Genomic DNA, 15557 nt, shown 5'->3' with positions numbered 1-15557 from the left:
AAATTATCGCATGGTTCTAAGAGGCTGAAAATGAGATCGTGCATCTGGAGATCTTCGGGCAAAAAAAATATCAGATATACAACAGCACATAACAATAACACTGCTCCATATCATGTGTTCAATACGTAAATCTGTTGTTCCAAAACTCCTCTATCTACAGCTAAAACCTGACAACACTACATAACAAAACGAAGTGCCGAAGGGTTTATACAATTCACACCGTTACTGTCCTTCCAAGCTTTTTGATAGTGAACCGTTGTCAGAGCTCTTGGGCTCAGGCTCAGGCTCTAACATTGGTTGGCCATTTTGGTCATTCACCATGTCAGGTTTAGACTGTTGCAGATTCCCAGATGGCTCGTCTGATAACTTCGATGATCTTGCACTATGTTGCATACCCCTTGGACCGTTAGAGAATGGTGTTACCTGCGAAACATGGTAGAGATCAGGGAGAGTTTTTCCAGACAGCATGGTAAAACAAATCAAACTATTGCTAGTTCAGTTATCAGATTGAGCTTCAAACTTCTAAAACAACTCATTTATCCTGCCTGCAGAGAGATCTGCAAACAATATATTAATTTGAAATAGTAGCATACTTTTTTCTGGATTGTGGCATCGGGCAAGTTAAGATACCAAGTTAATTGCAAACACTCACATCATTTGAAGCCTCTAGCCTTGCCCGCAACGCTTCATGTTCGGCTTTTACACGGGACGGGACGCCATCCTTTTGGTAAACATTCCTTTTGGCAGTCTCCTCATCTACTTCAACCGAACCAGCAGCAAATGGGTGGTTTACTGGAATCCATCTAACTGTCTCTGGATCGACATCTGGTGGCAGGGGATCACCTTCTTTAAGAAACACAGTGGGCCTTTTCCACTGATATGCATGTGATCTCCTTTTCTGATGCATTGCCTGTTGTTCATTTGTAAGCCGGACAGGAGCCATGCGGTACTCCTTGCCAAACATCTGAGCAGTAGAAGTATCTTCATCGATCTTGACTAATGAATTATTGAAAGGATCATTGTACACACGTGGCTTTGCACTGCAGGAGTTGCCTTAGTCAAAATTATTGCACGATTTCAAGAGAATACTAGACAATTACAGCAGAAGAGTTTTCACAAAAAAAGAAAAGAAAAAGATGGGTTAAAACTTAAAAGTAGGCTTGGAAACCAGCATAACAATTTTTGTCTATCCCTAAAGTTTTATTGACCATGATCACTACCACTAGTCACATAAAGTAATATTACAATTTCCATAGCAGCCAACAAGAGTGAGACATGGATTTACAATGGCATAAAGCTAGTTACTAGACACATGAAAAAGATGACAGTTCTTCCTCAGAGAAGAATTCACCCCCTATAGTTTCACATGAACAAGTTATATTAGTTCTGAATGTTTTGTAAACATGATTCAGAATACAATAAAATGTTCTTAGAAAAACAACCAATTCCAAAGCATAACATCAAAAGTGGATTTGAGTATGAATTCATTATAATTTAGAGCAATAAAAGATGTAGTCAAACCACATATTCCAAGAAAAATAGGTTTCTGTACTGTCTTCCTAAATACACATATGAGTAAACCTCTAAAGCCCAAATCGTCATATGAAAAACTATGGCGGATAGTGCAGAAGGGAATCCAAACTGAAGTTTGACAAGATAGCAAGACATACATCCCACGTTGCCCAGATTTTAGATGCCCGCGCCTTACTAGATCAGAAACAGAACCACTACTATCTTGCTGTTGAGTTCTTATGATGACCTGTCTTGCGAGAGCAGCCAAAAATGCAATGCCGAAACCGAAACCGGCAATGGAATTTAGTCCAATGTTTTTCCTGATCTGCATGAAAAGATAAACAAGAGAGTATTTGTTATGTAAAGATGGAACAGCATACGACATGATCACATGACTATAACATGGTAAAGTATTGGGTACTGGCGAAGAGATAATTTAGGTCTTATTATGCTGTAAAGAAAAATAAAAAGGCCATATAGAATATCTCAAGCTGCCCAAAATGCATAAAATGTCAAAAGCCATGTGACTCCTGGGGGTCAAAGCTTAACCAGTTCCCCTGAATCCCTGACGCATTGGGGATTGCTCATGAGCAGTGAACTAAATGTCACCTACGCAAACCTATCTTCTTTACATCTGCCACATTTTGCTTACTAGGCTAACTACATTTTATGCACAACAAGCGCTAAATCTAACAAGCAACCACGGTTCAGAACTGACAGTGGCCAACCCTCACAGTCCAAATGTGCAGAAATAAAGAGACGGGCCGTGTTACCGAGACAACAGCAGGAGGCACCGAGGCGACAAGCGCCCTCAAATCCCCCACCCTCCTCTCCAGAGCCCCGATCCTCCGCTCCCCGTTCGGGGCGCCCTTCGTGTCGCTCGAAGCCCTGATTGGGCGGGACCACCTCGGCCTACCGCGGAAGCATCTGGGCGGAATTAAGCGGACGGGGGCGGAGAGGGAGACGGCGAAGGAGGCGGAGGCGGGCGCCATTGCCGCCCTCGCATGGAGGGGGTAGCTAGCTAGGCTAATGGCCTGGGACTGGGAGTGCTCAGGGATGGTCGGCAGCAGGGGAGGGGGGATGGAGAAGACGGAGGAAGCAAATGGAAATCGCAGAAGGTCACTCGCAGCGGGCCTGGGCCGGCCCTGTATGGAGCCGAAGCATCGGAGAAGACGCATCGTGACCGTCCATAAAAGAACGGACAGCCGAGATCACCCAGAGGCCCAGGGTTGTCTTGTCCTATCCGTCGGAGGAATATGCTGATGCTGGACCGAGCGATGCATACGGCTGGAGAGAGATGAACCAAACGATTCGGGATTGGATCGAGCGCGACCCGTCCCATCCCGTCCCGTCGTTCCCCCACCCACCTCCCTCCGCCGGCCGGTAGGCGACGCGCCCCGGAGCTGCTCGCCCCCCTCCAAGCTTCCCCGCCCCGTATCCCCTTATCAGCGCGGCGAGGTGCCCGGCGGCGACCGGGGTCCGGCAGCCCTAGGTATGGGACACCAAATCACGCGATTGTATCTCTATTTGTTGATGTATATACAGTACATTACATGGACGCTTATATGCATATTTGTGGGTGCAAACGGTATTTAGTCAATATTTCTTCGTTGTAGCTTCAGGGTTCCCCATCCACACATTTTCATTCGCTCCCAAATACGGCAAAAGACAAATACTGCGTTGTGTACGCAGGCGGTTTAGACATGTTGCTGCAACAGGTGCAGGCAGACAGTTAATTTCGCCGTGACGTTCCTGACGCCTGAACAATCAAAACCATTGTTTACTGATTTTTTTTTCTGCGTAATTTTGGAAATTGCTGTTCCGAAGTTTCATTATTCAGTGAATGTGTGGTTAGTCTTGCAGTCTTCTTTTTTAATGTCATTTAGAAATTGCTGCAATGGTAGTCTTATATGAACGACGGTCCCCTTTTCAGTAGGAGCGCCGGCGCATCGGGGATGCCCCTGGTGGTAGCCGAGTCATCCTCTTCGGGCGCTCCTGTGTTCCCGCCAGGGTTCGCTCTTCAGCCGGCCTACACTCCAACGGCCACCGCTCCGGTATGTTTCATTGTTTCCCCTTTGCTCGTAGATGTAGTTCAGGGTTTGTGCTTAGTGAGTACTAGGATTGGATTCGATTTGATCCGATTGCAATCGAATCCAATCGATTTCGCCGTGATGTTCCTGACGGTTGAGCAACCAAAACCATTGTTTACTGATTTTTTCTGCATAATTTTGGAAATTGCTATTCCTTAGTTTCATTATTCAGTTAATGTGCAGTTAGTCTTGCAGTCTTTTTTATGTCATTTAGAAATTGCTGCAATGGTAGTCTTATGTGAACAATCTGTGCAAGGTCTCATTGATGGAAATTGCAGTTTTGCAGCCAGGAATTTCAAGTGCTTGATGTATTGCATGTCTTGCCTTTTGCCGTACATTTCTCACATTCGTGCTATGCATGGATTTAATTTGTTGCCAGATTCTTGCTTTATTAATCAGATCTGTAATTGTTATGGTAGGGAATGAACTTGGGACAACATGCCGATGACATGCCGGGTAACAACGGTAGTGGCAAGCAGGCTGTTTGGACAACTGCCATGTCGTCCTTTGTGCTTAAGTTCATGGCTAACCTGGTGACTAGTGGAACTAGAGCCTCCAACAGTTTCAGGCAAGTTCATCATAAAAGCTGTGCAAAGGCTTTGAACGAGCGTTTCAAGCTTCAAGTAACTGCCGCTCAGATTTCTAACCACCTTCGGAAGTGGAAAAGAATATGGGGAAGGGTTAACAAGCTCAAGAGCTTAAGTGGTGCTCTTTGGGATGAGCATACATGCACCATTGTGCTTGATCAGGAGCATTACGCCAGTCACGTTAAGGTAGGATTGCACCGTATGTTGTTTCCACATCGTGGTGTCATTGTTGCTTCTGTTTGTCTAATATTTTGTGTATTACTTGGCAGGACCACCATAGTGATGCCGACTTGTTGAACACTCCGATCGAGTACTATCATGAGATGGCTACAATCTGTGGTAACGGTATGGTTTCAGGTGTATATGCTAGCAGGAGTAGCAATGAGCTTCTTTCCACAGACGTGGCTGATGATGAATTTGAAGATGAAGATACCAATGGGGAGAGTGACCCTCTTGCTACAAATGTGACTGAGAATGAAATGGAAAACAGAAAAACTAATGAAGCGAGTGACCCTCTTGCTATAGTTGTGATCGAGAATGTCAAAACCTGTGAAGAGGCCACACAATCTTTTACTAACACTGATGAAGGAAACTTTGGTGATCCCTCTGGCAGTTTACCACCACCAAAGAAGGCCAAGGTGATGACATGCCCAAATAATATTGATTGTACTTGTATAGTTTCAGCTATATTTGGTTAAATTCTAAAAGGTTATTCAACAAATGGAGTAGTCCTAACTGAAATGTGGTAGTTACAAACTTTCGCAGCTAGTATCAATTGTTACAGCTGGATACCTATGGTCTCGCAGTTAGCATCTGGACCCTGATCACCAATTTATCTCCAAATTATATGTAGAAGTCAATCATTTAGAGAAATACAAAAAACACAGATGATGTGAAAAAATGTTGATGATTGGGGAACTTGCAAATATTCAACTTGATCACCTGATGGACAGTGACAAGAGTTCTTTGTCATGCTTACTTCATCATGATACATACAGCATAGACCTACTCTTATTCTCTGAAGATAATGCCTGCCTTGATGTATTGATTTTTCTATGTGAAATTTGAATGCTGCAGTTTGCTACTAAATTAAACCTGTATTATGATTATACTTTCTCAACAAAATAGCATCTCCTTATTTATCCCAGATGTCTCACTTGGATTTATCACAACAACGCGATGCTCCAGCTATGCAACCAGACGTGGGTATATCACATGTAAGTTTTCTTCAAAGTGCTTTCACCACACAAGGAGTTGCATCCCACTGTCACAACAAAATAAATAGAATGCATGCTAGCAATTGCTTCAGTCGGCTTCTCATTTTTATTTGGTAGATCCCTTATAAGGGACACCACTTACCTAGCTAGAGCCAGAGGTCCTTGGCATTGACTGTTTGGGGTAGCTTTGTAAAAAGGATATTAACCTCCTATAGCCGCCGATATCAAATGTTGAGTGTCAATTTGAATTCTTGATGATGCAATCCCATTCTTCCCCTTCACTACTCAAGTGGACAATGCCATAGTTGCATCACAATTGTGTTCTTTCACAAAGGAAGGAAAGAGCCACTGTTTTTATTCTACTGGGAAGTACCTGGGCACCTCACATGTGTAGGTAGCGGGGAAAGTGGAAACCAAGTCATGATGAAAACTCCATAGAAACCATGTATAAATATAATAGTTCTATACACATGTAAAATGTTGGGAGCATGATGTTCTACACATGTAAAATGTCAAGTTCAAACTCACAATCATTTGGGAGGCATGTAAAAACAGATTCAGCATGAATAGTGATGTTTACAGTTTGCAACCATTCATTGCTGAATTTGCTCATACCTTTCAAGTGAACTTGATTTGAAATTTTACATGTTTGCAGAACATCACCTCCCCAACATACTGTTTCCTTTTCCACTGGACATTTTTCCTATAGGTTGCATAGGGATTAGGGAGGAAGTACATGATCATAGAGACATGCTCAAATTTCAACAATCCCTTGCCAAAATATCGGTTGACTCTCAAAACCACTATGACCATTAGTTTGTAATGCCTATATGTAAAATGTTGTTTTATCATATAGTATAATTTTGCTTTTGTATAATTTGTATGATATGGTTGGCAAATTATTGTTTATTACTAAATTCTTGTTTTCTTAATCAGATCATGTTGTTAATTTGTAGGGAATGAACTCGGAACAGCATGCGGATAACATGGGGGGTACTAATGGTGGTGGTGGGCAACTTGTTTGGACAAATGCCATGTCATCCTTTGTGCTTCAGTTCTTGACTAACCTAGTGGCTGGTGGAACTAGACCCTCTCATGTTTTCAAGCAAGTTCATCTTAAAAGTTGTGCTCAAGCTTTGAGTGAGCATTTCAGGGTTCAAGTAAATGCTGCACAGATTTCTAACCATCTTAGGAAATGGAAGAAAATATGGAAAAAGGTTAACATACTCAAGAGTTTAAGTGGCGCTCTTTGGGATGCAAATACTTGCACCATTGTGCTTAATCATGAGCATTACACGGCTCACGTTAAGGTAAGATTGAAGCTTATGCTGTTTACCGGCTGTGACGACATTGCTGCATATACTTTTTAAACAATTTCCTGTGTATTACTTGGCAGGACCACCATCATGATGCTGATTTCTTGAACACTCCAATTAAGAACTATCGTGAGATGGCGACAATCTTTGTCAAAGGCATGGCATCATCCAGGCCAGCTAGGAGTAGCAACGAGTCTCTTGCTAGGGGCGTGCCTGAGAATGGAATGGAAAATGAAAACTTGAATGGGGTGAATGCCCTTATTCCTAAGGGTGTTGAAGAGGCCGCAATGTCTTTTACAAGCACCGATGAAGGGAACAGTGGTGATTCGTCTGACAGCTTACCTCCCCCACCCCCACCAAAGAAAGCCAAGGTAAAAAACGATGACAGGCTGCTATGTACGATGACCCGTGTTCTCGATCGCCTAGCAGAAGCAATAGAGAAGTGCAGTAGGAGAGACACTGATGTCCCCGACGACCTTTGGGCTAACATGAAGGGCCTCCCAGGGTTTGAACAGGAGCATCTTGCCCACTACTATGCTTATTTGTGCGAGAATGCTCACGTTGCCAGGGCATTCGACAAGCTTAGTGTGCCTCACAAAACGATCTGGGTTAATAGGTACATCAAGAACCACCTCTCGGTCTAGTTGGTACCTACGATGGTAGGGTTGGGCTATGGTAATACTTCTCTCGTAGTTTTTTGTATGAACCATAACATAGGAATGCGGCTGATCTTTATATGCGCGATCCTGTACATGCTAGAAGATGCCATGGTTTGGTATATGATAATTGGAGTTGGAGGATGTCACATGCTGAATGCCTTGTTAAACTGTTAGATCAGGCAGGCATGGCAGGATGAACCAGGAAGGCAAAGCAATTTTGGGCCTGTTTGGTTTGGGACTTAATTTGCCATGACTAAGGTTAGGCGTTGGCCACACCCATGGTGCGCCGTAGAAACTGTGGCGAACAAAACGAGTGCCGCACCTTAGGCAAAAAAATCTGCTGCAGAAGCCCGTATAGATTGTGGCAAGCCAAACGTCAGTACAAAACCAAACACACGCCCAGGAGGTTGGGACTCGCCACACGTTTGGCCTGGCAACCGATGGCCGGGAACCAAACAGCCTCTTTATGTTTGATGTTTCAACTGATGCTGTTCTCAGCTCACTTGGTCATTGTTGCCATACTGTTGTTGGGACGCTTGCTGGTATGTTACTAGTGACGACTGATGAGTGGCATGTGATGATGTAATGCAATTTCGTACACCAGTTTTGCACTCAGAATTCGATACAGTACAGATACACATATTTTAAGCAAGGAGAGTTCGACCTTGCAGGCACTAAACAGCTACTTCCTCCATCCCATAATATAAGAGCGTTTTTGACACCACTACTTGTAGATAAGATCACTGACCAAATCTCCAACAGCAACCAAATACTAATAATCAGTTGTCAGCAGATGATATCTGGTGCTGGTACTGTACTTGCCAGCTTTCGGATGCAGCTGGTGATGTCTTATAATTTTTATATTTTTTGTTGAGAAAAACATGCAAATTTATTCAACAATAGAGTACCTGGGAAAATACCAGGGTACCTGCCAGTATAATTGATACGTGCATACACGCACGCGTGGTTGGTTACGATCGACTTACGAAGCTTCGCGGTTAGTACCGCTCGTACTGCACTGGAGGCCAGCTTGTAGTTATGTTGTAGCTTGCCGATCGCAGCGATTCGGTGCTCGAGCTCAGCTGAGCCCGAAATCGCTGGCGTCCACCCCTCGCTTGGGATTCGAGTAATTCGCTCTGAGCAGCCTGACAGGAGGCGCTAGAAAAAGGACGTACAGGCTGTATACGGTATGGAACAGTGCATGGTCATGGGCCCAAATCGTATGCGCTTGCAGGCCACGAGCACGCGGGCGTCTTGGTCCGTGGCCCAGATAGTTGTGGTCAATTCTGAGCCGCTGAGGCCCCATCCGAAACACACCCCATTCCCCCGCACCGCCCCCAGCCCCAGGACAACCGTACCAAAATCCGTTCATTAGCTGCGGCGGACGCTGTCTCTCGCCGGCGATGAACTAATGGAAGGCGGTGGTCGAGATTTTTTGCTGGATGTCGCCGGCAGGTAAGTGCCTCCTTCCTCGATTTAGATCTGGAGATTCCATAGATTTGTTTCTAAGCTGTCAGACTAGGGGGCTGACTCCACGCCCGTCCGTATTCTGTAGGTTCCCCACTCCGGGGAGGAGTTCGCCGCCAGCCTAGAACACCCAGATCCAGTCCCTCTCGCTGTGCTGCGGACGGTGTTTGTGGTGTGGTGCTTTGAAGTTGGCCTGGCCAGTACTTTGTCTGGTTAACTGGATCGGGGACGAAGCAGCAGGCACTGTTGCTCTTCCTCCTCCTCCTCCTTCCACCTGTTCGACGCATATCTTCTGTCTCGAACCCACGCAAGAACATAGCAGAAGCGTCTCCGTCCATGGAAGGCCTCAAGTTCTTCTTCGAAGAGGTCGATTGAATGGAATAATGCTTGTACTGTCCAGTTAAATATGGCGAGGCATTCAACACCCTTCCCCGTGCAGACATTATCTTTTTATTTACCTTTTGCTAGATCCAGGGTAGCTGATGCCTGATGGTTGGAATCCTGCATTTGTAGGTTGCCGAGGAGGGGTGATATTGGTAACATGTTTGCTGTTGGAGTTTTAGCCGAATGGCATCCTCGAGATTCAGAAGATGCTGGTGAGCAAGTCGTTCAGCTGGTCGCGGGGGATGGAAGCTACTCAGGGGGCACAACAGAGACAAAAAAGCTGGATGATCTGTATTCTAGGGAGACTGAGATTGTGGCTGATTCGGATGTGCTGCAGCATTCAGATACTATGCTGGAAGAGGGGGGTGAGGAAGGAGTTGGCCTTGGAAAGTACAACGGTGGCTCTTGGACGAAAATGTATTGTTGTGACTAGGCGAATCTGTTTAATGGTTTCGCAACCTTTACATGTGAAAAATGAACTCACGCTCTTGTGCAGAAATCAATTCCATGAACTTGATATATGATATACATCGTTACTTCTGGCCTATGTAGTTGTTTTTTAGATGAAGAATTCGATTTTAATTGGCTTTAATTGTTCTTGCCATGCTTTTTGTCGCGCCTGATCTGGATATGCAGCATTAGTGTATCAATCAAAATTTAGTCTGATGTTGTGTTAGTTAGTTAATTTAGGGATAGTAAATATAGGAATATTGGTCTAAATGGGTGGCACAATTTAAATTTAATGTGTCGCAACAAAACATTTTTTCCTGGGCGCTTGATTTATAGTCTTTCGTTATGCAGGGTAATGGTTGTCAAAAATCATGATGAAAGAGACAGGGACTCAAACAGAGTTTCAACAGTAGAGCCCTCTCTGCGGGCGTATGATGCAAGAAGTCGGGGGCTGTCGCTCATCCAGCCACCGGAATGAGTTTAAATTCCCTTGAGGAGGGTTATGATTTCTACAACTCTTACTCATGGGAAAGTGGATTTGGTGTTTAATATGCAAGAGCAGACGTTTAAATTCCCTTGAGGAGGCTTATGATTTCTACAACTCTTACTCATGGGAAAGTGGATTTGGTGTTTGATATGCAAGAGCAGACTTAATGTTCAGAGGGAGAAGTGCATGCATGAAATTGTGTACGGCTGTGTGGTTTGGTACGTCAGTTGTTAGTTTTTTGAATTTTGTTTCGGCACATATCCTTTTTTTCGGTCCTTGTGGTTTTTTTATAAATAATTCAGAATGCTGACGCTCATGTGCGTGCTTGTATGATGTTAAGGACAATCCGTTAAGGGATAACAGTCGATCATCACGTTGCGGCTACATGGCGATGATAAGGCTACTCTGGTCAGATGACAACAGGTATTATGTGGCCGAGCACAGGATAGATCACAATCACCGAGTGACAGTTATTTGACTGGGCTTGGAAGGAAATTTGCGAGGAGCCTGGCTCTGCTTCACTTGTTGTAGACGGGACATCATATGTGGTTGACCATAAAATTGCTCACGGTGTACAGCTCCTAGTTTTTGTGAGCCAAAAAAAGCAAGTGGAGTGGCTCCTCAGAGTGAAGCGATCAAGAGGTCTCGTGTGACCATGGCATCCCTGTCAAGCTTGCGTGCTTCTGATGCAAGTCTATTCCTCTGATTTTTTTTGTTTCATTATTCTTTATATTGTGTTAGAAATGATGCTCTGTTTTTTAACATATTTCTAGTGGTGTGGTGTAGGGTGGTGTACGAGGTGATAGTAAGAGACGAAGGATTGGAATTTGAGTGTGAGTGCGGACAATTTGAGCACACAGGAATGTTATGCTGCCATTTACTAAGGGTAAAACCGCTACTAGATTTCATACTCTGTCACTGTGCGTGTTTTCAGATAGGGATTCTGAGTTGCCTGCCAATTATCGATCTTGTCTAGGTGATGGATGTTCTCCACTTGGAGGAGGTTCCCGCAAAACACATCGTGATGGATGGACCAAAGATGCAAGCAACATAGTGCCCGCGCACCTCGTTCATTACCAGAAAAACCAGTCGGTAAATCTATCATTCACATGCAGGTATTCGACTCTGTATATGCAAGCAATGGATGTCGTTTGCTTGGGTGACACAAGTGCAGAAGCGTTTGAGCATATGTGAGCTGGTCTGAATTCATTGATGGTGAGTGGGGCACCATCTGTACAGAAAAGGGATGGTTTGGGTTTTGAGGACCATTTGGCAAATCTGCCACTAGGAAAGCTTCGCAATGGAGGGGTTGCATTTTCATGGAATGGCGAGAGTGGGTGCCTCTCGGCCAATGTGAATGCACTTCAAGGACTGCTGCTCCAGAGAAGCAGAGGGGTATCGACAGGCCGACTAATAGCAGGGGGAAGGCACTGTATAAGGGGCTGAGCAACCAGACGAGGTTCTGTGGCATTTGTCGTCGAAAAGGGCACAAGCGAACGACCTACCTTGATTGAGGGGATGCCCTAAAGCAACCGCGTAAGTCGGGGAAGTTCAAGAACTGTTGTACATAGGGGCACCACCGGAACACGTGCACCCGACCGCTAGGTGGTTCTTGAAACAATAAAACGTGATAGTTAAATTTTCCAGTTTTCATTCTTGCTCGTTAAGGGTTTTCCGGTGTGTTCTGGTGAGCAATGCTGCACACTTGTTCCTCTGTTACTAGAGTTGAGGCCTCATGTATCATTGAGTAGACTGTACTATATCTTTAATGTTATTCACTTTGTTTGGATTGGGGGAAGCACAATGTTTTCGTATGGTGAGGAGCATGCAGCATCCCAGCTGTGCGTTTTTAGTGTGAGGTCGACTAGTGTTTAGCTTGCGTGAGATTGATGATGACACATGGTAGCTGGTGATCTGCTCATGCGGCGAGTCAGTGTGCCGGAGGCGGCTCAGCCTGGCACAGAACAATGCCTGATCCATTCTCGAATTACTTGTTCCATCTCTCCCTCACGGCTGTCTACTCATTTAATGCGCCTGCTGGCTGGCTTTATTTTTCCCTCCATACAGCTGCTATACAGACCACAATACAACATCGGTCACGCATCCACATGCCAACTGACGGCTGTGATTTCAGGATCAGCTGAGCCTGAGCTCAGAAACGAATATTCGCTTGACCATCCCCCAATTTACCTCTGAATTCAGTTTACGTTACACCGTTGAAATCAATCATCGGGACGACGAGGAAACGGACGCGGCCAAGCGCTCGTGGGTGATGACTGATGGGGCAGCTAGCAAATGTTTGACTTGATCACTTCACGGAGAGTGACAGGAGTTCCTTCCTTGCCAGGCTGAAGTCATGCCACATTCATAACAACCCTATTACTATTACTATAATTCTCTGACGAGAATGCAGTGATGCCTGAATCGGCTAGACCATTTTTCTGTCGAAACTTGGAACGTCGACGTTGTTAATTTCCGTCAAGGTTCTTCTTCTTCTTCTTCTACTACTACTACTACTTGCTTAACAAGATGACGCCTACTACTCTTAAATTTCCGTCAAGCTTCCACTGTACTTGCTTGCTTAACAAGATGATGCTCCATAATCGAGCATGCGTGCAGCTCCGCTCCGCTCCATCATCGCAAGTCAAAGTCTCATTTGGCGCCCGTCGTCGAACCCCCGGACTTCTCTGGTTCACACCGTTGGGCTGGGCAGCATTGTCACTGTCCTTGTGTACGGCATACATCCTCCCTCCCTCATGGACAGCCATGGCTGACAACGCTACCACATTTCCCCTGCAAGCAATTCCTCAACCCCAACATATGCCACCACCACACCTCGTCTTCCATCCCATCCCATGTTGCAGAGACGACTTGCCATGGCCGATCGCAGCATGACCCTGCAGCTAGCCTTTGCGGCCATCCTCCTCTTCATCCTGTGCGGTGGCGGCGGCAGCACCTGCAGCGCCTTGCGGTTCGCGTACCAGAGCTTCGACGCGGCCAGCGAGGCCGACTTCAGCTTCACCCCGGGCGCCACCGTCTCCAACCGCTCCCTGCAGATCACGCCCGACGCCGGCGACATGACCCACCGGTCGGGGAGGGTCATGTACGCCAGAGACACCCTCAAGCTCTGGAAAAACAGCGACCGCACGGCGCTCACCTCGTTCAAGACGGAGTTCGTGCTCAACATCGTCCCCAGGAACGGCACCGGGGAAGGCATGGCCTTCATCCTCACCAACAACCCGGCCCTGCCCAGCGACAGCAGCGGGCGGTGGCTCGGCCTGACCAACAACCGGACCGACGGCGCGCCGGCGAACCGGATCGTCGCGCTCGAGTTCGACACGCGGAGGAGCTTCGACGCCGACTTGGACGGTAACCACGTCGGACTCGACCTCAACAGCGTGCGGTCCCTCGGGCAGATGCCGCTCAGCAACTTCTCCATCGTCCTCTCCAGGGGGGCCGACGTCGATGTCACATTCGAGTACGACGGCAAAATGATGAGCGTCCTCGTGGTGCAAGGGGGGCTCGCCTTCACCTACGCCTGGTACACCGACCTGTCGCGGTATCTCCTGGACAACATCTCCGTGGGTTTCGCGGCTTCCACCGGCGAGTTCGCACAGCTGAACCAGGTCAAGTCCTGGAACTTCACCACGGTCGACGACGCGGTCGCCAGAGGTGACGGTGGGTATCGGTTGAGGCGCCAGAAGGTATTTCTCGCCGTGCTGGTCCCGCTCACCGTCGGCGTGCTGCTCATGGCGTTGCTCGTGTGGAGAAGGCTGACGCGGCAGACGAGGCTGGCGTACCGCAACCTCGAGAAGATGATCGACGCCCATGGCCCCGTCAGGTTTAAGCTCAGGGAGCTCAGGAACGCCACCGGCGACTTCAGCGACGGCCGTAAGCTCGGCCGAGGCGGCTCCGGCACCGTTTACCTCGGGTATCTGAGGAGGATGAGCATGGAGGTGGCCGTGAAGCGGGTGTCCACGAACGTCAACTCCAACCGCGGCGAGAAGGAGTTCGTGGCGGAGGTGAACACCATCAGCAAGCTGTCGCACCGGAACCTCGTGAAGCTCATCGGCTGGTGCCACAAGAAGAGCGAGCTGCTCCTCGTCTACGAGTACTTCCCCATGGGCAGCCTCGACAAGCTCCTCTACGCCAGAGAGAGGACCGCGTCGTCGACGTCGTCGATGTCGGCGTCCACGGACACCCCGGAGCTCACATGGGAGCGGCGGTACAAGATCATCCGCGGCGTGGCGTCGGCGCTGGACTACCTGCACCACGGGAGCAGCAGGCGGATCCTGCACCGGGACGTCAAGGCCAGCAACGTGATGCTGGACGAGGAGTACAACGCGCGGCTGGGGGACTTCGGCCTCGCACGCGTCATCCAGCACGACGGCGCCACGCACCACTCCACGCAGGTGGTGGCCGGCACCCGCGGCTACATGGCGTACGAGAGCTTCTTCACCGGCCGCGCCAGCCTCGACACCGACGTGTACGCGTTCGGGGTCTTCGTCATGGAGGTGGTCAGCGGGAGGAGCCCCAGCAACGCCGTGCAGTACGAGTACGTCCACGACAGCGACCACCGTGGCGGTGGCGAGGAGGAGTACTGGAGAGGCGGGCGAGGGCGACACGCCACGCCGATGCACATCGTGGACTGGATGTGGAGGCTGTACGGCGAGGGGAAGGCGCTGCACGCCGCCGCCCCGTTGCTCGGCGGCGAGTTCGAGCAGGCGCAGGTGGACTGCGCGGTGAGACTGGCGCTGGCGTGCTGCCACCCGAACCCGAGGGAGAGGCCGTCCATGAGGGCGGCCGTGCAGGTGCTGATCGACGGAGCGCCCGCGCCGGAGCCCCCGTTGAACAAGCCTGCGTTTGTTTGGCCTCCGGGTGGCAATCGGCAGGAGATGGAGCTGCCGGACGTCGGGTTGCTGTTCACGGGAGACGCCGGGCAGCACAGTAGCTTCTGCTCCATGAGCTGTTCCATCTCAGGGAGGTGACAAATTTGGGGCATGGAAATACCGTTGCAGGATTGATGTCTTTCCTGTTGTTATCTTAGATGACCAGAATCAAATGTACATTGATAGATGATTCTTTCTAGTTTAGCTAAAAAAATGTCTTATATTTTGAGATGAATCTAGTACTATTAAATTCTCATTTCTTTATTTCTTAAAAGAGATGGACATTTTGAGACGGAGGTAGTATTGCGTTGTAGGGGAAATGCCTTTTGATTCCTGGGTGTATACACTTGATATGGGGGAAAGTAATAATTAAAAAAATGTGAAAAGTTTAGAATTTTTTTATTAGAATCAACCTGACTTTCTTTTGCACTAGTATATAATTTTTCAAGAATAAAGGTTACTATTTACACTATTTTGTTCACACTATCTTGACCCAAAA

The 15557-nt window shown here is 47.5% G+C and overlaps 2 protein-coding genes across 7 annotated transcripts; one reads left to right on the top strand and one right to left on the bottom strand.

The window, feature by feature from the left end:
- Positions 1 to 89: 89 nt before the first annotated feature.
- Positions 90 to 2647, bottom strand: MCD1 (multiple chloroplast division site 1). Its single transcript, XM_048703198.2, has 4 exons — positions 2286 to 2647; positions 1671 to 1837; positions 653 to 1040; positions 90 to 423 (listed from the first exon to the last, which is right to left on the bottom strand). The coding sequence occupies exons 1-4, from the start codon at positions 2502 to 2504 to the stop codon at positions 223 to 225; spliced, it is 975 nt and encodes a 324-aa protein (XP_048559155.1). The 5' UTR covers positions 2505 to 2647; the 3' UTR covers positions 90 to 222.
- A 147-nt stretch (positions 2648 to 2794) lies between these two features.
- Positions 2795 to 15314, top strand: LOC125539682 (putative L-type lectin-domain containing receptor kinase S.5). Of its 6 annotated transcripts, XR_015617380.1 has the most exons (11): positions 2795 to 3004; positions 3446 to 3566; positions 4022 to 4375; positions 4459 to 4827; positions 5338 to 5406; positions 6363 to 6716; positions 6803 to 8836; positions 8937 to 9262; positions 9362 to 10387; positions 10510 to 11055; positions 11146 to 11956. XR_015617380.1 is itself a non-coding variant. In XM_087544887.1 (6 exons), exon 6 carries the CDS (start codon positions 13025 to 13027, stop codon positions 15155 to 15157), a length of 2133 nt encoding a protein of 710 aa, XP_087401013.1. In that variant the 5' UTR covers positions 7367 to 8836; positions 8937 to 9262; positions 9362 to 9649; positions 10034 to 10387; positions 10510 to 11055; positions 11146 to 13024; the 3' UTR covers positions 15158 to 15314. The 6 variants fall into 6 exon arrangements, 5 of the variants coding, with proteins under 5 accessions (XP_087401013.1, XP_087401012.1, XP_087401014.1 ...); XM_087544887.1 differs by lacking the exons at positions 2795 to 3004; positions 3446 to 3566; positions 4022 to 4375; ... (1 more) ...; positions 5338 to 5406; positions 6363 to 6716 and having other exon boundaries at positions 7367 to 8836; positions 9362 to 9649; positions 10034 to 10387; positions 11146 to 15314; XM_087544886.1 differs by lacking the exons at positions 2795 to 3004; positions 3446 to 3566; positions 4022 to 4375; ... (1 more) ...; positions 5338 to 5406; positions 6363 to 6716 and having other exon boundaries at positions 7367 to 8836; positions 10510 to 10857; positions 10956 to 11055; positions 11146 to 15314.
- Positions 15315 to 15557: the final 243 nt, after the last annotated feature.

This window comes from Triticum urartu, chromosome 2A (genome assembly GCF_056163025.1).
Source record: "Triticum urartu cultivar PI428250 chromosome 2A, HENAU_Tu73, whole genome shotgun sequence".
Lineage (NCBI taxonomy): Eukaryota > Viridiplantae > Streptophyta > Magnoliopsida > Poales > Poaceae > Triticum > Triticum urartu.
Note: the sequence above shows the minus strand (reverse complement) of the source record. Positions and strands in the feature narration are given on the sequence as shown.

Bases quoted from the DNA above. Each gene is read 5' to 3' on its own strand.
- LOC125539682 (XM_087544888.1), top strand. From the start codon at position 13,025: ATGTTGCAGAGACGACTTGCCATGGCCGATCGCAGCATGACCCTGCAG.
- MCD1 (XM_048703198.2), bottom strand. From the start codon at position 2,504: ATGGCGCCCGCCTCCGCCTCCTTCGCCGTCTCCCTCTCCGCCCCCGTC. The intron at 1,838-2,285 runs GTAACACGGCCC...CTTTTCATGCAG, and splicing joins TGCCTCCTGCTGTTGTCTCG to ATCAGGAAAAACATTGGACT. The intron at 1,041-1,670 runs GTATGTCTTGCT...CAACTCCTGCAG, and splicing joins AAATCTGGGCAACGTGGGAT to TGCAAAGCCACGTGTGTACA.